The following is a 26,759-nucleotide window of genomic DNA, read 5'->3' on the forward strand; positions in this document are numbered from 1 at the left end:
AATCTATCAGTATTATGGCCTGAAAACTGGACATTTAAAGCACTTTTGTAATATGAATAAGATGCAGGAGTTTAATATCTATCAATGCGAGCGCAAATCGCGAGCAGAAATTTATGATTTATTGTCATCAAATGGTGATTTTAAGTAGTTTGTTTTAGAGTTAATATTGAGATATACATAACTCAGTAATAAAAATGCGAGCGTGCAGCGCTCGCTGATACGTTTTGAAAATCTGACCTAAATAGGGATATTTTGAGAACTTTATGAAATACAGGAAAATAATAGGTACCAGACAAATCAAATTTTGCGAGCGCACAGCCCAAGCAGAAATTGTTCATATTCAGACCATAAAACAGAATTTTTACACTTTAAAAAAATCAATTTGTAAATAAAACAGAATAATGAAAGTTCAATTTCCCAGCTGAAATATGTTTTGTATATTGACTTCAAAATTTGATATTTCAAGGTCCATATTGAGCAAAATAAACCTAAAAGGCAATGCGAGCGCGAAGCGCGAGCGAAAAATTTATATCCCAACATGAAAGATTTTGTTTAAAATTTTTTTCAAAGTCTTCCCCTCATCGTATTTTATTCACTCATCTTCCTCCTCTTATGCTTGTCTTCCTTCTTTTTTCCTCTCTTTTCCCTTCTTTTTCTTTTTTCCTTTCTTTTCCCCTTTTTTCCTTTTTTTGCTCCGCCAATAGGGGGGGGGGGGGGGCGGGCCCCTCGGCCCCCCTTGGATCCGCCTATGCCCTAATCGACTTAATACTCGCCTCTGATTCCTTTGGTACATTACAATGCGGAGTTTCGGTTTAGTGACCACTCGTTGGTTTATACATTAACAAAGTTTTCGGCCAGAACGTTCACGCCCAAAATCTCTTGTTTTAGATCTTTTTGTACCTTAGATGAATATGCTTTTCTTAGTGACTTAGGTGCCATTGATTTGGATGAATTGTTAGAAGCCCAAAATGATGTTAACTTAAAATGGAAAACCTTTTGTTCGTTATTCCTACAACTGTGTGACAAGCATGCTCCATAAATTTCTGTTCGAACTAAAATAAGAGGATCACCTTGGATTAACACTCAGTACATTGACATTGCAAGAGAAAGAGACTTTAACAAGAAAAGGTTTAACAAGACCAAAGATCCCATCTATTATAGCAGATTTAAAAGTTATAGAAACAAAGCCAATATGCTCAATAAAAAGTTAAAGAGGGCGTATTTTAGAGAGCAGCTCCGAATTGCGGACAGTGACATGAAGAAAATATGGAATATTTTAAATGGCTTGCTACCTAACAAACGTCCAAGTGACAAGTCGGACATAATGATTGAAGGTGAACTTGTGTCAGATAGATTAAAGATCGCTCGAGAGTTTAATTCGATGTTTAGTAATGTTGGTAAATCAGCTTTAGAAAGAATGAACAAAGAAAATATTGGAAACGAAGCTCTGAATGGACTGAAACGAGCCAAATCCAAGTTTATCCTTGAAGAGATATCTACTGAATTTATTCAAAGAGAGCTTAGTAACTTGGACTGTTCCAAGTCCATTGGTCTTGAGGATCTACACCCTAAACTTTTGAAAATGGGTGCACATGAGATTGCATCGCCAATAGCTCATGTTTTTAATTATTCAATACGGAAAGGTAAATTTCCTTACGATTTTAAACTTGCCAAGATTGTACCTATACCTAAGGGGAAATTATGTGGTGACTTAAATAGCTTTCGACCAATATCTTTTTTATCCGTAGTTGCCAAAATTTTTGAAAGGGCTGTTTACTTACAGTCAGTTACTTACCTAAAAAAAACCAACCTTATGAGTGAACGCCAGTCTTGCTTTAGGTCAAATTACTCAACCGCAACATGCCTAACTGAAATCAGTGATTATCTGTATGACAGCATTGACAATGGTCAATTGGTTGGTGCCGCTTTCTTGGATTTACGAAAAGCGTTCGACATCATACCACATAACCTCCTTTTAATAGAGTATTTTGGTATTACAGGACTAGAACTGGAATGGTTCAAATCATACCTTATCGGTAGAATGCAGTGTGTATCTTTTGAGGGCACCCTCAGTGATTTTCTCCCTGTCTATTCAGGAGTGCCTCAGGGCTCCATTTTGGGGCCCTTGATTTTCTGTATGTACATTAATGATATTACTAGCGTACGCTTCCAACCTAAAACACACTTATCTTTATACGCAGATGATACAGCTATTTTCATTCCAAGTTATGGAAGAAACTCTGTACAAAAACAGTTGCAAAGAAACATTAATATCCTCACGAAATGGTTTTGGAAAAACGGTATGATTGTTAACACAAATAAGACCAAGGTCATGTTGTTTTCAAGCAGAAAGAAAGATATAAAATTTAGAAATAAAAATGAATGGTGAAACGCTTCAGAATGTAAATGAGGTTAAATTTCTAGGAGTTGTTGTACACCAGCATCTCGACTGGTCTCCTCATGTCAACGAGGTTATTAGAAAAATAACTTATTCTATCCATTCTATTAGAAGAATTAAACAGAGCCTGAATGAAGAATCTTTAAAACAATTGTATTATTCATTAATCCTTCCCCACATTGATTATTGCAGTACAGTCTGGGCGTCGTCAACCAAGAAAAACCTTTCAAAGATGTCAAAATAAATATGCCCGCCTCATGTTAAACGCTGATTATTATACCCCGACCGTTCAATTACTTAATAGTTTAAAGTGGCAATCCATACACACGAGATTTGATTATCAATATTGCGTTCTAGTTTATAAGGTATTAAATGGATTATCCCCTCCATATCTCAGGAGACTAATTACTTACCGTCATACCATCTACCCTACTCGACATGTTCTTACCAATCAGTTATACCTTCCCAAGCCCAAAACAGATAACAAAAAACGTTCATTTTCATATATTGCAACCAAACTTTTCAACTCCCTACCACTTCATATTCAAACATCCCCTTCCCTCCAAATCTTCAAAAGACGCCTTAGGCAACACCAGACCCTTTGAACAGATTTCCTATAAGTAACCATAATGACCATTGTCTTATGATGTTCTTGTTTTCGTTACTTGTACTTGCCCATCTACTTTGTCTTTGTGTTTATATATTATTTTCGTTGTTTTATACTCATTTCATTTATGATTTTTTTCTATTTGTTTTATTTATTTTCATTCACTGTGTTTATTTCTGTATTTGTTATGTAAATCATGTATGTACACTTTGACAGGGCTCCCTTGTAAAGCAGGCCTTTTGGCTTGAATGAGACTACCCTGTCTTTTAAAGAAAACGTGAATAAATAAACAAATCAAGGTAAAGGTCATTAAATGAACCTAGTATTTTATTATCATTATTAAGGTGTTTCGTGAATTATAATTGAACTTAGTTCTTTTCAAAGTCAGCGCTGCTGTTTTAATGAATCGCGTAATGCATGCGTGACTGCAAGGGGCGTTGCACTTGTTATTACTACGAAGGTGTTTCAGATTTTTTTTCGATGACAGAACTTGTATCAACTTTGATGTTTTAGTAGTAATTTTTAAACATATTTTAGGCAGAAGTATTTTATAATAAATTTATTATACCCTTTAATCTGATAATGAGCCGCCCCACAAGAGAGAAAATGATGTTTAAACTACTACCAATACAAAATAATGAAAATTTGCCATGAAAATGTCATCATTACATTTAATTACCACTTTTATTGCATTACAAACGGAATTATTCAAGTGACGTGCTTAAGTCGTTATTTATACGGCATCAATCCCATTCCAGCTATTTGGATACCATGAAAATGTCACAATTACAATTTATTACCATCTTTATTGCATTACAAACGAAATTATTCAAGTGACGAGTTTATTTCCTTATCAGTCACTAAAATCTTCTCATTTTCAAAGTGACATTTCTTGCATATTGAAGAGTAATACGCTTATTTGTACTGTGTAAGGAGTTTTACATAAATTTTCAACTCACTTGAACTAGACTGAGAATAATATCTGTTTCTTGCAGAATGGGCGCAACGGACACCTTGTCGGTTACACCAAAACAGCACATGTCACCACAAAATCCCTACGTGATTTTCAATAATGAACAAACGACACCACGAGAAGATAATACCAACAGAGGAGATATTCAACTGTTCGACCAGTCAGACAGACAGAAACAGATGTTAAATAGCATCCCCACATCTTTCACAACCAACTCTTCTACATCAGATGATATGTGTACCCAATTAAAGGAATGCAGGTTGAAAACATTAGATATCACTAAAATCTTAGACACTGACATGAGTGATGCTTGGAAATGTTGGGATACAGCGTACAAAAAACTTCTCGGTGATGCCAATGTGGATTCACACGAATTACCACTCAATCCTGATGTAAACAAGGTGGATGATGAAGGATACACTCTCCTGTACAAAGCAGCTTTAGAAAGAAATGTAAATGAGCTTGAGGACCTTATTTCACAAGGATCCAACCTAAATACACCAAGCAAACATGGTTTTTGTCCCCTTCACGCAGCAGCTCAAGAAGGACATGCAGACATCGTGGATTTCCTCATCTTACATGGAGCCGACCCTAGTGTCAAAAGTGACTTGGGTCAGACACCTCTTCATACAGGAGCACTAAATGGGCACACATGCATCATAGAAACTCTTACTGCAGAAGAGGTTGATGTGAACGAGAAAGATAACACAGGTTGGACACCATTCAATGCTGCTATTCAATACGGTCATCTAGAAGCTGTCAAATATCTCATGGATAAAGGAGCCAAGAGAAACACTTATGACGGAATGACCCCACTTTATGCTGCGGCTCAATTCGGTCATCTAGATATCGTGAAGTTTTTCATTTCTATTGGTGATAATGTCAATGAAGAAAACGATAATGCCAGGACTCCCCTTTACGGAGCTGCAATGAAAGGAAACATAGATATCATGGAATTTCTCATCGGTCAAGGCTCTGATGTGAACAAAGCTGTTCCAAATGGCCGTACACCATTAAATGCTGCCATTAATAACGGGCATCGAGAAGCTGTCAAATATCTAATCGATAAAGGTGCCAATCAGACAAGACAGGATGGAATGACCCCACTGTATGCTGCAGCTCAATTCGGTCATCTAGATATCGTTAAATTCTTCATTTCTATTGGTCGTGATGTCAATGAAGAAAACGACAATTCAAGGACTCCCCTCCATGGAGCTGCAATTAAAGGAAAAATAAAAGTCATGGAATATCTCATTCAACAAGGTTCCGATGTGAATAAGTGTAATACGAAAGGGTGGACACCATTAAATGCTGCTATACAATGCGGTCATCTAGAAGCTGTCAAATATCTCTTGGATAAAGGAGCCAAGCAGAACAGATATGATGGAATGACCCCACTCTATGCTGCAGCTCAATTCGGTCATCTAGATATCGTGACATTCTTCATCTCCAACGGCGCTGATGTGAACGAGAAAGATGACAAAGGGATGAATGCTTTCCACGGAGCTGCAATCAAGGGAAACATTGAAATCATGGAATACCTTTTAGAAAAGGGGTCTGATGTGAACAAGGGTGATCTAAAAGGTTGGACACCATTAAATGCTGCTATCCAATACGGTCATCTTGAAGCTGTCAAATATCTCATTGATAAAGGAGCCAAGCAGAATAGATACAGCGGAATGACCCTCTCTATGTTGCAACTCAATACGGTCATCTAGATATCATGAAATTCCTCAATTACAACGGGGCTGATGTGAATGAAGAAAATGACAAAGGAATGACTGCTCTTCATGGAGCTGCAATTAAAGGGAACATGGAAATCATGAAATTTCTCATCGATCAAGGGTCGAATGTGAACATAGAGGATCCAAAGGGTTGGACACCATTCAATGCCGCCCTTCAATACGGTCATCTAGAAGCTGTCAAATATCTCATAGATAAAGGTGCAAAGCAGAGCAAGTACGCTGGAATGACCGCATTATATGCTGCAACTGCATACGGTCATCTAGATATCGTGAAATTCTTCATTTCCAACGGGGTTGATGTGAATGAAGAAAATGAAAAAGGGATAACTGCATTTCATGGAGCTGCAGGTAAAGGAAATGTAAAAATGATGGAGTATCTTATTCAAGAAGGGTCTGATATCAACAAAGCTGATCCAAAGGGTTGGACACCATTCAATGCCGCCCTACAATATGGTCATCTAGATGCTGTTAAATATCTCATTGAGAAAGGAGCCAAGCAAAACAGGTACGCTGGAATGACCCCACTCTATGCTGCAACTCAATACGGTCATCGAAATATCGTGAAATTCTTCATTTCCAATGGCGATGATGTGAATGAAGGAGATGACAAAGAGAGAACTGCCCTCCATGGAGCTGCTATTAAAGGAAACATGAGAATCATGCAATACCTTTTAGAAAAGGGGTCTAATGTGAACAAGGGTGATCTAAAAGGTTGGACACCATTAAATGCTGCTATCCAATATGGTCATCTAGAAGCTGTCAAATATCTCATTGATAAAGGAGCTAAGCAGAACAGATACAGCGGAATGACCACACTCTATGCTGCAGCTCAATTCGGTCATCTAGATATCGTGACATTCTTCATCTCCAACGGTGCTGATGTGAACGAGAAAGATGACAAAGGGATAAATGCTTGCCACGGAGCTGCAATCAAGGGAAACATTGAAATCATGGAATACCTTTTAGAAAAGGGGTCTGATGTGAACAAGGGTGATCTAATGGGCTGGACTCCATTCAATGCCGCAATCCAATACGGTCATCTAGAAGCTGTCAAATGTCTCTTGTGTGAAGGGGCCAAGCAAAACAGGTATGCTGGAATGACCCCACTCTATGCTGCAACTCAATACGGTCATCTCAATATCGTGAAATTCTTCATTTCCAATGGCGATGATGTTAATGAAGGAGATGGAAAAGAGAGAACTGCCCTCCATGGAGCTGCTATTAAAGGAAACATGGAAATCATGGAATACCTGTTAGAAAAGGGGTCTGATGTGAACAAAGCTGATCCAAATGGTTGGACACCATTCAATGCCGCCCTTCAATATGGTCATCTAGAAGCTGTCAAATATCTATTAAATAAAGGGGCCAGGCAGAACAGGTACGCTGGAATGACCCCACTATACGCTGCAACTGCATACGGTCATCTAGATATCGTGAAATTCCTCATTTCCAACGGGGCTGATGTGAATGAAGAAGATGACGAAGGGATGACTGCCCTCCATGGAGCTGCAATTAAAGGAAACATGGAAATCATGGAGTTTCTCATCGAACAAGGGTCGAATGTAAACAAAGCCGATCCAAAGGGTTTGACACCATTCAATGCTGCCATTAAATCGGGTCAACTTGAATCTGTCAAGCTCCTCATAGATAAAGGAGCCGAGCAGAACAGATTTGAAGGAACAACCCCACTGTTTGCAGCTTCATATTTTGGTCATTTCGATCTCGTGGAATTCTTCATTTCCAATGGCACTGATGTGAATGAACAGAATGACAATGGAAAGATTCCGATCCATGGAGCTGTAATTAAAGGGCACATGAAAATCATGGAATATCTTATTCAACACGGGTCGAATGTAAACAAAGCTGATCCAAAGGGTTGGACACCATTCAATGCTGCGATACAAAACGGTCATCTAGATGCTGTTAAATATCTCATAGATAAAGGAGCCAAGCAGAACAGGTATGATGGAATGACCCCACTCTATGCTGCAACTCAATACGGTCATCTAAATATCGTGACATTCTTCATTTCCAATGGTGATGATATGAATGAAGGAGATGACAAAGAGAGAACTGCCCTCCATGGAGCTGCTATTAAAGGAAACATGGAAATCATGGAATACCTTTTAGAAAAGGGGTCTGATGTGAACAAAGCTGATCCAAATGGTTGGACACCATTCAATGCCGCCCTTCAATATGGTTATCTAGAAGCTGTCAAATATCTCATAGATAAAGGAGCCAAACAGAACAGGTACGCTGGAATGACCCCACTTTACGCTGCAACTGCATACGGTCATCTAGATATCGTGAAATTCCTCATTTCCAACGGGGCTGATGTGAATGAAGAAGATGACGAAGGGATGACTGCCCTCCATGGAGCTGCAATTAAAGGAAACATGGAAATCATGGAGTTTCTCATCGAACAAGGGTCGAATGTAAACAAAGCCGATCCAAAGGGTTTGACACCATTCAATGCTGCCATTAAATGGGGTCAACTTGAATCTGTCAAGCTCCTCATAGATAAAGGAGCCGAGCAGAACAGATTTGAAGGAACAACCCCACTGTTTGCAGCTTCATATTTTGGTCATTTCGATCTCGTGGAATTCTTCATTTCCAATGGCACTGATGTGAATGAACAGAATGACAATGGAAAGATTCCGATCCATGGAGCTGTAATTAAAGGGCACATGAAAATCATGGAATATCTTATTCAACACGGGTCGAATGTAAACAAAGCTGATCCAAAGGGTTGGACACCATTCAATGCTGCGATACAAAACGGTCATCTAGAAGCTGTCAAATGTCTCTTGTGTGAAGGGGCCAAGCAGAACAGGAACGCTGGAATTACTGCATTATACGCTGCAACGGCATACGGTCATCTAGATATCGTGAAATTCTTCATTTCCAACGGGGTTGATGTGAATGAAGAAAATGACAAAGGGATCACTGCGTTTCATGGAGCTGCAGGTAAAGGAAATATAAAAATGATGGAGTATCTTATTCAAGAAGGGTCTGATATGAACAAAGCTGATCCAAAGGGTTGGACACCATTCAATGCTGCGATACAAAACGGTCATCTAGATGCTGTTAAATATCTCATAGATAAAGGAGCCAAGCAGTACAGGTATGATGGAATGACCCCACTCTATGCTGCAACTCAATACGGTCATCTAAATATCGTGACATTTTTCATCTCCAACGGCGCTGATGTGAATGAAGAAGATGACATAGGGAGAACTGCCCTCCATGGAGCTGCTATTAAAGGAAACATTGAAATCATGAAATTTCTCATCGATCAAGGGTCGAATGTGAACAAAGCCGATCAAAAGGGTTTGACACCATTCAATGCTGCCATTGAATGCGGTCATCTAGATGCTGTTAAATATCTCATAGATAAAGGAGCCAAGCAGAACAGGTATGATGGAATGACCCCACTCTATGCTGCAACTCAATACGGTCATCTAAATATCGTGACATTTTTCATCTCCAACGGCGCTGATGTGAATGAAGAAGATGACGAAGGGATGACTGCCCTCCATGGAGCTGCAATTAAAGGAAACATGGAAATCATGGAGTTTCTCATCGAACAAGGGTCGAATGTAAACAAAGCCGATCCAAAGGGTTTGACACCATTCAATGCTGCCATTAAATGGGGTCAACTTGAATCTGTCAAGCTCCTCATAGATAAAGGAGCCGAGCAGAACAGATTTGAAGGAACAACCCCACTGTTTGCAGCTTCATATTTTGGCCATTTCGATCTCGTGAAATTCTTCATTTCCAATGGCACTGATGTGAATGAACAGAATGACAATGGAAAGATTCCGATCCATGGAGCTGTAATTAAAGGGCACATGAAAATCATGGAATATCTTATTCAACACGGGTCGAATGTAAACAAAGCTGATCCAAAGGGTTGGACACCATTCAATGCTGCGATACAAAACGGTCATCTAGAAGCTGTCAAATGTCTCTTGTGTGAAGGGGCCAAGCAGAACAGGAACGCTGGAATTACTGCATTATACGCTGCAACGGCATACGGTCATCTAGATATCGTGAAATTCTTCATTTCCAACGGGGTTGATGTGAATGAAGAAAATGACAAAGGGATCACTGCGTTTCATGGAGCTGCAGGTAAAGGAAATATAAAAATGATGGAGTATCTTATTCAAGAAGGGTCTGATATGAACAAAGCTGATCCAAAGGGTTGGACACCATTCAATGCTGCGATACAAAACGGTCATCTAGATGCTGTTAAATATCTCATAGATAAAGGAGCCAAGCAGTACAGGTATGATGGAATGACCCCACTCTATGCTGCAACTCAATACGGTCATCTAAATATCGTGACATTTTTCATCTCCAACGGCGCTGATGTGAATGAAGAAGATGACATAGGGAGAACTGCCCTCCATGGAGCTGCTATTAAAGGAAACATTGAAATCATGAAATTTCTCATCGATCAAGGGTCGAATGTGAACAAAGCCGATCAAAAGGGTTTGACACCATTCAATGCTGCCATTGAATGCGGTCATCTAGATGCTGTTAAATATCTCATAGATAAAGGAGCCAAGCAGAACAGGTATGATGGAATGACCCCACTCTATGCTGCAACTCAATACGGTCATCTAAATATCGTGACATTTTTCATCTCCAACGGCGCTGATGTGAATGAAGAAGATGACGAAGGGATGACTGCCCTCCATGGAGCTGCAATTAAAGGAAACATGGAAATCATGGAGTTTCTCATCGAACAAGGGTCGAATGTAAACAAAGCCGATCCAAAGGGTTTGACACCATTCAATGCTGCCATTAAATGGGGTCAACTTGAATCTGTCAAGCTCCTCATAGATAAAGGAGCCGAGCAGAACAGATTTGAAGGAACAACCCCACTGTTTGCAGCTTCATATTTTGGCCATTTCGATCTCGTGAAATTCTTCATTTCCAATGGCACTGATGTGAATGAACAGAATGACAATGGAAAGATTCCGATCCATGGAGCTGTAATTAAAGGGCACATGAAAATCATGGAATATCTTATTCAACACGGGTCGAATGTAAACAAAGCTGATCCAAAGGGTTGGACACCATTCAATGCTGCGATACAAAACGGTCATCTAGAAGCTGTCAAATGTCTCTTGTGTGAAGGGGCCAAGCAGAACAGGAACGCTGGAATGACTGCATTATACGCTGCAACTGCATACGGTCATCTAGATATCGTGAAATTCTTCATTTCCAACGGGGTTGATGTGAATGAAGAAAATGACAAAGGGATCACTGCGTTTCATGGAGCTGCAGGTAAAGGAAATATAAAAATGATGGAGTATCTTATTCAAGAAGGGTCTGATATGAACAAAGCTGATCCAAAGGGTTGGACACCATTCAATGCTGCGATACAAAACGGTCATCTAGATGCTGTTAAATATCTCATAGATAAAGGAGCCAAGCAGAACAGGTATGATGGAATGACCCCACTCTATGCTGCAACTCAATACGGTCATCTAAATATCGTGACATTTTTCATCTCCAACGGCGCTGATGTAAATGAAGAAGATGACATAGGGAGAACTGCCCTCCATGGAGCTGCTATTAAAGGAAACATCGAAATCATGGAATTTCTCATCGATCAAGGGTCGAATGTGAACAAAGCCGATCCAAAGGGTTTGACACCATTCAATGCTGCCATTAAATGCGGTCATCTAGAAGCTGTCAAATATCTCATAGAAATAGGAGCCAAGCAGCACAGATATGATGGAGCGACCCCTCTCTATTTTGCAGCTCAATTCGGTCATTGCGATATCGTGGAATTCTTCATTTCCAAAGGCGCTGATGTGAATGATCAAAATGATAATGGGAGGATCCCATTACATGCAGCTGCTATTAACGGTAACATGAAGATCATGGAATATCTTATTCAACATGGGTCTGATGTGAACAAGGTTAGTACAAAGGGTTGGACACCATTTAATGCTGCTATTCAATATGGTCACCTTGAATCTGTCAAATATCTCATTGGTAAAGGAGTCAAGCAGAACAGACATGATGGAATTACCCCACTCTACGCAGCAGTAAAGTGTGGTCACCCAAACATCACAAAGTTCTTGATTTCAATTGGTGCTGATGTGAGTGAAGAAAATGACGATGGAAGGATTCCCCTCCATGGAGCGGCTTTTAATGGTGATATCAAAGTAATTAAATACCTCATCGAAAGGGGGTCTGATGTAAACAAGGCCGATTTGAAAGGGGGGACGCCATTCAACGCTGCTATTCAATGCGGTCGTATAGAAGCTGTTAAATATCTTATAGATAAAGGAGCCTTGCGGAATTTTTTTGGCGGAATGACCCCCCTTTATGCGGCAGCTCAGATTGGTCATTTGCATTTAGTGAAATTTTTAATTTCTAATGGTGCGGATGTCAATGAAGAAGATGAGGACGGAAATACTCCTCTCCATGGTGCAGCTGTTGGAGGAAATGTGGAATTGATAGAATATCTCATTCAAAAAGGGTCCGATGTGACAAAGCCAGATGCAGTGGGTTGGACACCATTTAATGCAGCAGTTCACCATGGTCATCTAGAAGCTGTCAAATATCTCCTGACTAATGGAGCCGAACAAAATATTTATGACGGAATGACTCCACTATATATTGCGGCTCAATCTGGCAGTACAGACGTCGTCAAGTTCTTGGTCTCCAATGGATCTAATGTAAACGAAATGAACGAAGGAGGAACGATTCCTCTGCATGGCGCTGCTTCTAAGGGCAACGTTCAAGTCTTGAAATATCTTATTCAGAAAGGATCCGATATCAACAGGGTAGACAACAAAGGAAGGACTCCAATGATTGCAGCAATCAGAGAGGGTAATTTAGAAGCTGTAAAATTTCTCTCAAAGAAAGGAGGTAAATGCACCAGGATTAAAGGTATGACCCCACTTTACATTGCAACACAGTATGGCCATAACGATGTGGTGAAATTCCTAGTATCCGAACGACACGATGTGAACGAAACAAATGACAGTGGAAAGTGCCCACTACATGCCGCTTGTTACACCGGAAACATAGATATTACGAAAATTTTGGTTCACGAAAATGCTAATATCAATACAAAAGACAATGATGGATGGACCCCACTTCAAGCCGCTGCAGAGCAGGGTAAACAACAAATAGTAGTGTACCTTACATCACATGGAACACTAGTGAAAGGAATTGGTGGGTTGCCAATGCCACAAAGATCATCAAACACAGAAAATCCAGGAACGAATGAACCAATGTCCTCATGCACACTTGACCAAAATAAATCCAACAAGCGAGATCAACAATCTGGAACCAAGCAGAATGTAATCGTGAGAGGAAACGTGGCAATATCCACGATGGATGCAAAGACACAGCTATGCAGAGAACATCTATCATTGGATTTGAACAATCGTGAGAAGGGAAACGACTGTACTACATATCCCATTACGATGGATAGGTATGATGTAGTATGTCATACGAATCTTTTTCCGGGAACATATATCGCTGAACATGACAACGATCTCTTCATTAAGGCTTCACCAAAGTCCCTCGAAAAATGCGAAAATGATTCTATTCTAGGTCAGAATGGAGCCGTGACCGACCGCATGGTTAAGGTATCCACTAATCTCACAACTCACAAAGGTTACCAGTCCCAGCTTAGACCCTGTAAAGAGCACATCAGAGATTTCAAGCCACATTCTGTTCAAACCACGACCACAACTGGCTTTGTATTGGAGCACCCAGAGTCGAGATGTCAACCTCGAACAGAAGATAACAGAAATCCGACCGTAAGTTATAACTAATTTATCGTTTGTTATCACTTAGTATCCATTATAATTGAGAGTGCTTCCTCCCGGATAATTAATTAAAACAGGGAACAAATAAAGTGCCAAATCTCATTAAATCAGGTTGATTAAGAAAATATTACGATAAAACCATATTTATCATAGAAATACAATAATCTTTTATTTTTATAAAGCAAGAAACAAGCATAAATCTCAATATCTGTATCGTAAGATCGACTTTTCCTTGTCTCCATAAAAACATGTGTATAAGCTTGATTAATTTAAAGCAAAGAAGGTCTTTAAGGATTACATAACTATTTATGCACGGCATCTACATCCATAGGAAACACAGTAAAATGATTTTTACTATAATGTATACCTAATGCATATGACTGCGTTTGTTTCTCTCTCTCTCTTAAACCCTTAAAAACGCCATATTTTATCACAGAAAAACAAGGAGCCCGTTTCATAAAGAGTTTACTGTTGTAACTTTAGCAACTGCCACGGTAACAGGGCTTAGCAGCCAACCACAATTGAGGTTACCATGGTAGTTGCCATAATGGCAAAGTTACAACAGTTGCAAGTTCTTTATGAAACGGACCAAAGATGTTTATATACAACAAGTCATGTAGTTATATCGACTCATTCTTACTTCGTGTTGATAGAAGAAAATAAGGATTGCAATGTCAAAACGAAATTGAAAGATCATGTGTATAAGTTCGATTGATTTAAATGATTTTTAATGATAATAGAAATATTTTAACATGACATCTACAGGAACACAGTGAAATTGTACTTACTATACAGTGCGTATAAAAAAAAGTTTACACTTTGAAAAAATCCTGTAAAATTATACATTTGTAATGTCCTGAACATTTTTCCACATTTTAACATTGGTACAGATCCATTTAAACAAATGACAAAATAACTGTCGAACAATATTTTCGCTTCAGTGAGCACCACTTACTTTTGAAAAATTAGTGAAAAATGATTTGCGCAGAAATCTAAAATAGTCACTCGAATAAAAGTAAACTTTAATCATGAAGAACAAGGGAATTTTGGCTAGTAAAATTCGAAGAGTGCATCATGCCCCACTCCCCGAAATACCGAGGCCATCGTGACGATATTTGCCTCACACTGAGCTGTAATATACATGAAATGGCTTAGGCTTGATTTTTATTTTTTTAATCATTGTCAAGCTTGGAAAAAGTATGGGGAAACAAGTATTAAATGGAAAATGAAATGTAAACCCACTTTAAATGAAAAAACTTATTGAAAAATATGTCTGATATAATTTTTTTTGTTCAGATTCAGTTATGTCCTCAGATCCAGCTGGCACAAAAAGGGTAAAGGTCGTGCTTACTAAGTGTTGAAATTTCAATTCGGGTGGCAAAACTGTTACAAAATGCGTGAATGTATCCGTTTTATTTCAATTGACTAAAATGCAAGGGAAAAGTATAAAAATGTTTTGCAGATTAAGTTCAATTTTGCCTTTCCCCTTGACAAAGCGTTAAAACGAGCATTTCTGCGCAAACAGATTTCTGTGAGCTTTACAAAAATGGACAGTGCTCACTAAAGTGTAACATTCCGTCATAACTTTTATTTTCATTGGATAGATGAAACCCAAACCCAAGAATACATGTGAAAAATACCCATATGTTGTATATTTTCTTAATTCCCAAGGCTTTTTCAAAGTGTAATTTTTTTTTGATACGCACTGTAGTGCAGATAAAGTAATTGTCCCCCTTCTCTCCATGTCTCTCCATGTCCATTTTCTCATACAGAAAACATCTAAGTTGGCGGTTCCTGGAAATAATCTACCATTTGATGGAAGTACGAGGGATTCAAGCAGGTAGAGATTAGTTTTTATTCTTGGTTTCTTACGCGTGTTGATATGTATTGAGCGTCTAACCTATATATATATATATAAAGAACATGATGAAAGTTGTCAAGCCGTATCGATCATCAGATTCATGACTTTAGAATTATAGTTCGACTTTTTATATAGGATATACAGCGCGTCCCAAAAAAACTATACACTTTTGAATTTGCCGCCAAATAAAAAATCTAGCACTTTGGGGAAAAAGACTCTCATATATGGAAAGCCAATGAAGTCAACTTTCAAATGACACCAAAAAGTTGGAAAAATATTCATGCTTGAGCGAGCACTGCCCACTGAAACAAAGGGTATGAAAATTAGGGTGGGCTGGAATTAGCCTTCCAATTTATTTCAGTTGTTGAGAGGCAAATCATTTCGAACTTGCAAAGTTAAGGGCGTTGTGATAAATTAATGATCAACCTTGATCAGTTTTGATAGCTTAAGCAAATTTTTTAAGTTATTAAATTGAACTTTTATGCATGAGTGAACACAAATTACACTTTTGGAGCAGCATTTCAGCTTTATCATTTGGATCTCTTTTGGGGCAGCATTTCAACTTTATCATGGCGATCTCAGCAATGTGTTCATGGGAGTCGGCCAGTCGGGAGAATAGGGGGTGAGATAGGGCTTAAGTGGGAGAAGTAGGTTGATGGAATAAGGGTCAACAGAACATTCAGCCCCGCCCCCTCCCTCTTTCCCACCCTCCCCTCCTGTTGAGAGACTGATGGCTATTCTTATGTACGCATGGAGTCCAGAGCAGAATGTTGGTTTAATGATTAATTCTGAATTAGGGCATCAACTTTTTCCTATCAATCATTCAATCAACAATTTATTAGTAAATTAACTCATTCAATGTGCAATGTGATCAATAAAACATTCATTTTTTTCCAATAAATTATTTCATTAATCATCATAATCATTAATTTTTTTGGTAATCATTCAAACTGACCATCAGCCACCGGTCACTTGGCAGTTAAGTTTTGAAAAGGCTACAATCCAGGAGATGAGGCAGAGAGAGAGGGGGGGGGGGGCTGGAAAAGATAGGTGAAGAGGGGAGGATCTATGACTTTTGATTTGTAAAAGAATAAAACGAAGAGGAATGCCCTTTTGACCAAGTCTTAGCATACCTCACCCTCTTGCTTGTAACAGGTACATGTACCGTCACATTACTCTGACTCTCATGAACACACTTCTGATGTCCACAAGATGAATATGCTACACTAAAATTGCAATTCCTGTTCACTCATGCAGTACATTTCAATTGAGTAATTCATGAAATTTGCCTATTAAAACCAAAACTTATCTCACTCATGAATAGCAGAACACACTTAGCTTTGTAAGTTCCAAAGGACTAACCTCTCAAAAAACTGTATGGCAAATTCCTGCCCAGCCTAACCAAGCTTAGTCTCCCAGGAGGAGAGAAGTGGGGGGAGGGGGTAGAGATGGAGGGAGGGGTTGCTAAATGTTCTGTTGACCTTAAGCCCATCAACTTACTTCACCTAGCTAAGTCATATTACCCCCTCTTCTCCTGACTGTCAAGAACACATTGTTAAGATCCACATGATCCACATGATTAAGCTGCACTAAAAATTGCAATTCATGATCACTCATGTATTAAATTTCAATTTAATAACGTATGAAATTTTCACAAACAACAAACTGATAACATCTGATCTTTAACTCACCAAATAACCTTCAACTTTGCAAGTACCAAACAAAAAATCTGAAGAAATTGGAAGGCTAATTCCAGCCCACCCTATTTTGCATACCCTCTGTTTCAGTAAGCAGTGCTCGCTCAAGCATGAATAATTTTCCAACTTTTTGGTGTCATTTGAAAGTTGACTTTATTGGCTTTCAATATCTATAAGTCTTTTTCCCCAAAGTGCTACATTTTTTATTTGGCAGCCATTTCAAAAGTGTATAGTTTTTTTTAGGACGCACTGTAGAGATTTCAAATATTAATACGTTGGTATATAATCCAAAAAGAATGTTCATAAATTCATATTACAGCATCTGCTTAAAACAGCCGTCACTGCACATCCACCAAACCTTGCACAATGGAAAATCCCGACATATGAGAGGAATTTCTATAAACACAAGAAAGAAAATCTTGGTAAGACATCAAATTAAATATTTTAAAGGTTAATTCTGGTTGGAACCTATGTTGAATATAAATCAAGGACCAGTCTGCAGTTCTTATAATGTATTAATAACAGACATTTATTGGGTTAGCTGCATCAGTACACCATCATTTTGGTAGCAGCCATAGCTTTCTCAGTGCAAGACAGTGGTCACGTGTAATAACATAGTATAGTCTACGCTTGCAGACCTCTATCAGTTTTCACCACAAATACTATTCCGGGCTCTTAAAAGCATGTTTTATAAAAACATGCTTTTAAGAATGAGGTAATTCGTGTACATTGTTTACAATAATTAAAAAAAATGTTCTTAAACATGTTAAATGACAAATAAGTCTGATGGTTTTACTCCTAATTTTCTTTGAGCAATGTTTACAAGTTATTCATGTATAGACTTATTAATTACAAATTGTTTAGACAAATCAAGAACGCCTCTTGGAATGAGGAAGGGGTAGCCTTCATACACGCTTTCTATATGATTTGATTAAAAAAAATTAAAAGCTGTTGTCGTTTTCTTCAACTGAATATTTATACATATATATCTCCTGTTTTCTATCTCTATCTTTTTTTCTAGTCGAAACAGCGAAATACATGGACAGGTCGACCCTCTACTATTCTGCTGATCTTAGAAACCTTCCTGCATATGCTTTTGTCTTTAGTCATCTTTCTTGCAGGATGTCCAGTTCACGTAGCAGGCAGTGGTATAACTCAAGAGGTGACCTTGCAAGCGGGTAGTCGAGGTGTAGTTCAATTCCATTTTCCGTGGTCCAATAATGATACCTTTCTTGGTGTTCCATACTACGTACTTCGGTTGGAATCACAACGTCGTCCATTCTGCGTTAATGGGAAAACTCACATCGAAGGTTTCAAAAACCAGACCCAAGCACCAAGATTCAAAACATTAATCACAGGTTTAGACACAACTCCCTACGTAAACCTAATTATAAATGATGTTGATACTCTCGATCAGGATGGCTACATATTCACGGCAATCTTCCATCATAGTCTGGAGCACGTACAGTATGAAACTGTGAAGAAGAAAGTTTTTGTTCAAATACCACATGGGCCTGCAAAATGCTTCATCACTATAAGTGAAAACGTTGTATTAACATATGAAGCGCACTGTCGGGCTACTTCTGGCAGTGGGGCAACGACAATATCATGTTACCAGAATGGTCAGAAGTTGCAGTCTAGGAACGGTATTGCGGTTGATGGCAAATTTACCAGAGGAATATTCGTCCTTCTATTTGATACTCGATTCGCTTGCTGTTCACATGATCTCACATCAGTAGTTAGTGCTGCAACATGCAGTGACTTTGAGTGGCCACCTCGCACGCCTAACGCGGTTACTACAACACGTATTCCCAATACTGTGCCTAAATTTGTAAACAGCACCAGCCGCAGGCCTGTAGGTGATGTAACTAACCCTACAACCCATATCAAATACCATGCAGATTCTGGAGCTAGTAGGCAATTCATTCGCACTTTTATTTTTTATCTGCCATGCATGTTCATAAATATAGGTGTCCTGAAATTTGTATGCTCGAACTAAATAACTTCATTGAATCCTCAGTTCCGAGGTTCGATTGTTTTTATTAAGTGATTATTGACATAAAATTGTGTGACATACTACGCTACCGGTCGGAATTTAATATTTATTATGATCGTGTCTTCATTAATGTGTTTGTATGATTTTCTATATTCTTTCATTTTTCAGAATTTCCGGGGTCTTACATGACAAACAAATTGATTTTGTCAAAGGTGTACTTTCAAATCAAATCATCTTGATAGAGCATTTTCATTTCCATCTAGTTTGAATGTATCATAATGTTGAGGGCATCTAAATTCCTTAACATTTAAACCCACGCAAACACTGTTATGAACTATGCTTACATTAAACTGCCCTTTGAGAACGTCAGCTTTCCTCGTTTTTATTCAAGGTTGAGATTTTTTTTACCATAGTTTAGAGGAGAAAAAAAAACATTGATAAGGTACAGGCTAGACAATACAAAAAAATACAATGAAGGTAAAACTTTATAGCGTATTGATATTTTTATGCAAGGATTTCTGCTATGTAAACTTTCGTAAACACTCGAGAATTTTTTTAATTATGTATTCGTGACAGAAATAAAGTTCTTCCCCACGCACTGCCGAACAAAAAAAAATTTAATATATTTACGATGGATATTGAATGGAACTCAATAAAGGAGGTTGCATTCTCGATATTTGGGAGTGTCTTAGTAGTGCAATATCACACATGTCAGAGATACATTAATAATGGACGTTGGTCTTCGTCTTGGTCTCCATCCATTCATTAGTTTTGAACATAAAAAGAAAAAATCATTTATTTTACAAAGGGGAAAATGGGTAAGCAAGACTGGAATTTGAAATCGGATTAAAAAATTCAAGTATTTAATGTATTTCACGTTTTTAATTTTTAGGGAAATATATTGGTGATAAACTTTCGTGGCATAAACAGATTGATGTCGTTTGCAATCCGAAGGTGTAGTTTCAGATTTAGATTTTAAAAAAAATCCTCAATTTGTGTGGTTCAGGTTGTTGCCCCCCCCCCCCCTGTTTCATGTGAATATTTTGTCAACTCTGAATAATGTTCTTTTTCCATTCCCTGCTCCTTCTTCATATCCTGTTTTGCTTTGTCTGTTATATCATAATCCACCTGATTGCACGTCTTCATTGGTCTTTCCTTATTCATACTGATTATTTTTCTGTTTGTTTGATATTAATGTAAAGTGTCTATTGTTACGTATTTCTTAGTAGTTTTTAAGTATCTAGTTGATATGTAATTGTTTATTTTATTGCATAATTTTCATCAATGCAATTCTCCGAAATGACTAAACTTATTGTTAGTCATTCAGGAGTAATATTTGTTTGGCTGTTTCGTTTTACTTGGGTGATTCCTCTCGATTAATCTCCATTGAATGGGTTATATTTAGTCGAAATTTTGACGGATCAAGAAAATTCCTAAAATAATTTCACGGTATTTAACCCCAACATTAAGCTGCCTTTATTTTTTCTCTAAAAAAATGATTGGAGTGAAAGATTCTTAGTATCAACTAAAAAGTTGTAGATCATATTGTTTTTTTTATTAAAGAACTGTTATGACTGTCAAATGTATTTTTGTATTATACAAAACAAGCTATTTTATGTGTTAATAATTACAAAAGAATTAAACCTTTTTGACAATGTTCATAACCTTACTTGTATAGTTGTGTCCATAGTGGGTACCTGATGTATACATAATTCTTTGATTGCCACAGCAATATGATTTTTGTCATCTCAGAATCCCTACCTGTAATTGCTATTCATCCTCACAATATAATAACATGTGTGCGCGCTACCTGGCACTTCGCAGTTATCAGTCATACAAGGCGTGTTTACAGTCCCGAGTGGATTCATACTCCGAAATGGCATTTATTTAATATTACGTCATTACCAAAGCAATGTTACTTTTGCAAATGAAAGAAAAAAAGATTTAAGTTTTTGTTATATTGGTGTCATATACATACATACACACGTGATAAAGAACATTGATTTTTAGTCGGATTCACAAGCATAATAATGAGGTATAAAATAATTGATGGTAGCAAATGGAGATTAGATAAAATCTTACACATTTTATTTTGAGTATTTTACAACTGAAGTATTGTTTGCACAATATTCATTTGTCTTTAATTATGATAGAATTATCCAAGAAACATGAATGGTATTCATATATAATATAGGGATTATTGCATAAAAACAGCCAATTGAAGTGGTTTTGAATGTAACAAATTAAAAAATATATATTTTTCACACGTCCTCATTGCAAATCGATAATAATGTAGCATGCATAAGTGCGGAACGTGCTCATTGTGTTCCCAGTCCGTATTTATGATAGAACAAATCACGTCACTATATTATCATAGAAATATATCAGGCTTTGAGAAAGTATAGTATGAATTATCTATCCGAGGTTGGACTGGCAATCACTATTTTCTCCGAGGGGCGAAGCCCCGAGGAAAAATAGTTATTGTACAACGCCTACTTAGCTTGTTGTACGCGAGCAAATGGGAGACTGAATGTCAAACATTCGTACCGTTGCACAAAAGACGTATGGTTGGAACTACCCCTTATCGACCACCTAATCTTCTAAGCATCGTATCTGCGAAAATATTCATCAATTTTACCCAGTTTTCGTCTCATTTGTGCAGAAAATTAAGCAGATCAGATTCCCATGTTTCGCACGGCGACTCCGATTCAATCCGTGTATATATCGACGAACAACGAATACGATGATTTTACATTTGCTCATTTGCACCCATCTTTTGAAACCGACCACCCGCGATACACTAAGTTTACGGCCGATTCTTGTCGCGGTACGGTGGCGAAGAATTTTAACTCTTCCAAATCAGTTCTATGATGTCAACATGCTAAATGATCGTCTCACTACTTCCATTGCGAGCTCCGGTACATGATTCGACGATTGACGACGGATATTTGTTATAAAGCCGTTTCCTATCGGATTTCTTGGTTTTTCAGCGGGGTTTGGGTCTGGTCAATACAATTTTGATTAATTCTACTAAATTTATACTTTTTGTTGCTTCCTTTTTTCTCGTAAAATCGATTTTTACCGTTTCTATGGACACTGCGCCTACTCTCCCGCGCGTATCGTTTGTAATACGCAATAATTTTAATGCGCGCAAGGTGGTCGGTTTCAAAAGAGGTGGTCGATACGTGGTAGTCTCACCATACCATCCAAAATGTACTTATTCGTGCAATGGTACGAGATTTCGCATTCGGTGAAAGAAAGAAACGCTCTATTCAACTCGGCTAACGCCTCGTTGAATAGAGCATCTTTCTTTCACCTCATGCGAAATCTCGCACCATCGCACTCATGCCTATTCGCTATTTGTATACCGTTGCACGGCTTTAGGAGATGACGTCACAATAATATTTAATTAACTGCGCTCAGTAAAAATGAAGGTGCATTACGCGTATAAGCCTGCTGGCTAAATGCGCAATGCTGCCCAAGGTCATGTGCGCTTGTGGGGTTTTCCTTTTTGGTTTCAATATTTTTGCTCCCTTTTCATAGATTACTGCAGGGAAAACTTTTTTTCTCCATATTTTCGCTAAAATCCGGGGCGTTGTACAACACAACTTAAATAGCGAATATTCTTACTCGTGCCATGGTGCGAGATTTCGCATTCGGTGAAAGAAAGAAACGCTCTATCCAACTCGGCTAACGCCTCGTTGAAGAAAAGCAACTTTTTTTCACTTCATACGAAATCTCGCACCATCGCACTCATGCCTATTCGCTATTTGAATATCATGGCCAGTCCAGTCGAGGATGAAAACTATGCTTTTGAAGGAAGCGCCTGATATATTTGTTTTATATCCCTCTGACTTGTAGAACTAGACGTTGCTGATGAATAAACAATCTATACCAATTCTATCGGGTAGGCTGCGCACGGCTTCTATCCGACTGCAGTTAATAAGCTAGGTCAGCTGCGCTGCTGCAGTTGCACTCATATTGTTAATGCGCAGGCTAATTTAATCAAGACTTACCGTGTTGGGTATTATTTGAATAATCCTGTATGAAACGCCGTCAAGGAATCAAATTTTCTGCATGATGATCTAGAGCCGATTCCACACTGTTTTTTTTTAGATTCTCAGTAACTTGAGCGTGAGCTTGTATTTTTTTGCGCAGATCAGGGAGCATGCACAAAACATATCGAGCATGAGCATGGTAGTTCTCCCCATAAAAGTATATCGAAAAATGTACAGAGCTAGAAGAAAACTAAACAGAGCTACTTGCAGCGAAGTGATTTTCTATTGAAATTACACTTTGTCACATGGTCACTGATTGACCAATCGCTTATCTAGAATACTCATGAATATTCATAAGAGGGATATAAGATACAAATATAAAGGGTTTGAGAAAGTAAAGTGGATATATGTTTGTCCAAGGTTGGTTTGGCATTTACCATTTTCCCGAGGGGCGCGAGCCCCGAGGAAAAAATACATGTAGTAACATTGCCGGACCAACCGAGGATAAAATATTTCTACTACAGAAACTCCCAGTATATTTGTTTTATATCCCTTCCATAATTCAATTTTGAAAGAAAATATTCGTAATCTAGTCCTAGTTAGCCCATCTCTATGATCTAGCCAAAATCTAGATCGGCTTAGCTCTTATTTAAGCAAAATTGGCTTATCACTCTATGCTAGCCGGTTCCTGAATAAACCGTCGGCTCCCAAGTATCACTCAGGGTGGCCTTGTGTTTCCCGGCGGCGCGGCGGCTGTACCGGTACTAGTGAGATTGATCTTCTAAGAATTCCACAAGGTTGTGAACTAACCCTGCTCGACTTAAATCAAGCAGCCCAAATCATTCGATGATCGGATGATGGTCATCATTGACTTTATTTTCAGCATACCGGTTCATTGTAAACAAGCAAGACGCGATTTCACATTGACAGTTATTTATCGGAGTGTTTGTCACTTGCCCGATGGAGGCAGTCCGTCGTTCGCTGTGCCCGAGGGATTGCGTGGTTTTCAGTCGGACGCAAAATAGTGAGAAAAAAAAATTCTTCTCTGACGTCACGGACTATTTTGATATCAGATAAATTTCTTTTTTCTACTGAAATTATGATTAGCCACGTGACGGGCTCTCGACCAATCAAATAACAACAAATTTTCAGTAAGGGATACAGGCAGGGGCGTTACAGGGGTCGGTGGCCAGGGGGAGCCAAAAATTTCCCGGTCATATCATGAAACAGGGAATGGCGTAATCTTAATGAGGCAAACATTTTGAGGGGGCCATATAGTGTATCGGGGGGGGGGGGGAATGCGAGGGAGCGAAGCGAGCGAGCAAAAATTTTTATTACAAAAATCCAATTTTTTGATAGATTTTGACATAGTGCAAAAAAATAATATCATATTTCACCCTTCTCCCTTTCGTTTTCTCTTTTTTCTTCTTGGTCTGTACCCATGGTGAACGGGATTTTTGTTATGATTGTGCATGCGCTTATCAGGGCGAAGCTCTATGCTCGAGGGGGCCCAAGATGGTACATGTGGCAAGAAGTAGCTTAATAAAAGTCACGACCGAGCGAAGCGAGCGAGATAAAATATCACCCTTTCATGAGAATCTAATTTGACTAAATAGATTTGACGTGATATTCAGAAAATATAATACACTTTTCGATCACAAAAGTTCGTCTGTGTTGGTAAAATATAACGATTTTGTCGAACTTTGGCTCACAACACAAGAACAGAAAATAACGAATAGTTACCTCGAAATTTTTGGCTGCTTACTGCAACCTTCGTCAGCAATGTGACCTGATTTGACCTTAGTAACGTAATGGTCGATGATCGGGTAGTAGACATTCGGAAGTTTGTAGCGCCCCCCCCCCCCCCGTCTCTGTTGAGAGAAGGTCTGAACGCCCGGATGTAGATGGCCTCTTTCACACCTCTCTTAAAGTACCGCGGCTCCCTCCATTTGACCATTACGTCACTAAGGTCATATCGGGTCACATCGCTGACGAAGGTTGCAGTTAGCAGCCGAAAATTTCGAGGTAACTCTTCGCTAGTTTTTTGTTTTTTGTGTTGTGAATCAAAGTTCAACAAAATCGTTAATACACTTTTCCTTTGCGTTTCTTCCTTTCTTTCCTCTTTTTTTTTGGTTGTAAAAGTTTTGGGAGCCATTGTCCAAATTTCTTCCATACAACAGTGCTATGTGGGTGGGGTCCGGGGTGGAGCCCAGGGCCCGTATTCCATAAACAAGATAAGCTTTTTGCTTAAGTCTTAGCAATTTGTCTTAGCATTTTGCTTGTCTAAGAAATCTTCCCTAACGATATTCTATAAACTTTAAGACATTTGTCTCAAGTCAGGCGATATGGCTAAGCCAAAGTCTCAAATTCTATGACCTTCAGTGACCTTCTTAATGATGAATTGCTGCAGAGGTCACTGCAACAAACTTGCAAAAATGTGACTAAAGTTGATTTTTCTTAAAAAATTGGATTTTATTGAAACTAATTACAACTATTATAGTAAGAGAAGAGCATTCATCACACATATATGGTAAGAATTTTTAATTCAACTTATCTATATTTTTGTTAATTACCAAAACATTTCAATCCCAAACCGAGTGACTTGCACAGTTTTTTGTGTATCAGTCCCATATATTACTTTTCATGTATTGTTTGTCAAAATATAAATTGAATGTATTCCTCCCGACATCTTTACTCTAACTTCAGTTTAAGTAGACCTAGGCCCTTTTGTAACTTTTGAGACTAGTCGTGGGTCTAACATTAGGCCTAGATCTAGCCTAGGCCCAATTAGATCTATAATATTCGTCTGTTTGCAGGAGTATTAAACATTGTCATTGTTTTTTACTTTTTTTTACTAGTTTCATGAAGGCTGCAAAACGTAACTTTGTTAGTCTAGTAGTAGTGGCATGCCATAGTGGATCGAGCAACCGAGACTGAATCTATATAAATTATAATAGTATATTAATACATCATATAGACCTATATTGGTATTGGTCTAGGCCTAGAACAACATTCAGGACTTAGCCTGGCTTAGCCTTACTTAGGACAGGGATAGATTTACATGTAGGACTAGAATAGATCTGTCTTAGAATTAGGCCTAGATCTAGCCCTAGACCAAAAGCTTCTGTCTCCGACTGTATTTTGGTTTTTCTGCTAAACTACGAGTACGACACTCGACAGTCTAACAAAATTACGTTGGACTAGACCCTAATCTCGCCAATGTGATATGACAGTAAATGTCAGAAACTTTTAAATAAATTCCCAGAAACGACGGTTATTCCTGTCTACAGACACAGTGCTACTGCTAGGCCTATCGCTATGGCATATGCATTGCTTGCCAACTACGGTCTACGCCTAAAGTTAGATCTAGGCCTAGTCCTGACCTAGACATCTAGGCCTATGACCTATGTAGATTCTAAGTAGATCTAGGCCTAGGTCTACTTCTCTTTTAGGTCCATATGTTTGTTTGGAGGAGTTCTTAATTTATAGGATGGGGGATCGGGTGTCCGGACACTTTATCTTTTTAAAGCCTTCTTTTTTGTCTGTGGATTACACTAAAAATATCAATCCATTTCTTGTAATCATTTTCTATTTTGTTCTTTATAATATTTCCTAACATTTTGTACTAAAAATTAATGAAACTTCGCTGGTAAATTTTTCCAAATGACATTCTAAAATT

At 38.3% G+C, this 26,759-nt stretch overlaps 2 protein-coding genes across 2 annotated transcripts; both read left to right on the forward strand.

The window, feature by feature from the left end:
* The first annotated feature begins 4,001 nt into the window (after window positions 1-4,001).
* On the forward strand, window positions 4,002-15,372 carry LOC121412837. Its single transcript, XM_041605598.1, has 4 exons — window positions 4,002-5,562; window positions 5,697-12,173; window positions 12,276-13,519; window positions 15,301-15,372. The coding sequence occupies exons 1-4, from the start codon at window positions 4,002-4,004 to the stop codon at window positions 15,370-15,372; spliced, it is 9,354 nt and encodes a 3,117-aa protein (XP_041461532.1).
* A 747-nt stretch (window positions 15,373-16,119) lies between these two features.
* LOC121412838 lies at window positions 16,120-20,042 on the forward strand. The gene is made up of 3 exons (XM_041605599.1): window positions 16,120-16,158; window positions 18,108-18,999; window positions 19,975-20,042. Exons 1-3 carry the CDS (start codon window positions 16,120-16,122, stop codon window positions 20,040-20,042), a joined length of 999 nt encoding a protein of 332 aa, XP_041461533.1.
* Window positions 20,043-26,759: the final 6,717 nt, after the last annotated feature.

The sequence above is a fragment of the Lytechinus variegatus genome, chromosome 4 (assembly GCF_018143015.1).
Source record: "Lytechinus variegatus isolate NC3 chromosome 4, Lvar_3.0, whole genome shotgun sequence".
Lineage (NCBI taxonomy): Eukaryota > Metazoa > Echinodermata > Echinoidea > Temnopleuroida > Toxopneustidae > Lytechinus > Lytechinus variegatus.

What these genes read in the sequence shown, in the direction of transcription:
- LOC121412837 (XM_041605598.1), top strand. Translation starts at nt 4,002, where the DNA reads ATGGGCGCAACGGACACCTTGTCGGTTACACCAAAACAGCACATGTCA. An exon ending in GAACAAGGGTGATCTAAAAG is followed by an intron (nt 5,563 to 5,696) that starts GTTGGACACCAT and finishes ACGGTCATCTAG; the next exon opens with ATATCATGAAATTCCTCAAT. An exon ending in CGGAAATACTCCTCTCCATG is followed by an intron (nt 12,174 to 12,275) that starts GTGCAGCTGTTG and finishes CATTTAATGCAG; the next exon opens with CAGTTCACCATGGTCATCTA.
- LOC121412838 (XM_041605599.1), top strand. Translation starts at nt 16,120, where the DNA reads ATGGCTATTCTTATGTACGCATGGAGTCCAGAGCAGAAT. An exon ending in CATGGAGTCCAGAGCAGAAT is followed by an intron (nt 16,159 to 18,107) that starts GTTGGTTTAATG and finishes CTTTTTTTCTAG; the next exon opens with TCGAAACAGCGAAATACATG. An exon ending in CCATGCAGATTCTGGAGCTA is followed by an intron (nt 19,000 to 19,974) that starts GTAGGCAATTCA and finishes TTTAATTTTTAG; the next exon opens with GGAAATATATTGGTGATAAA.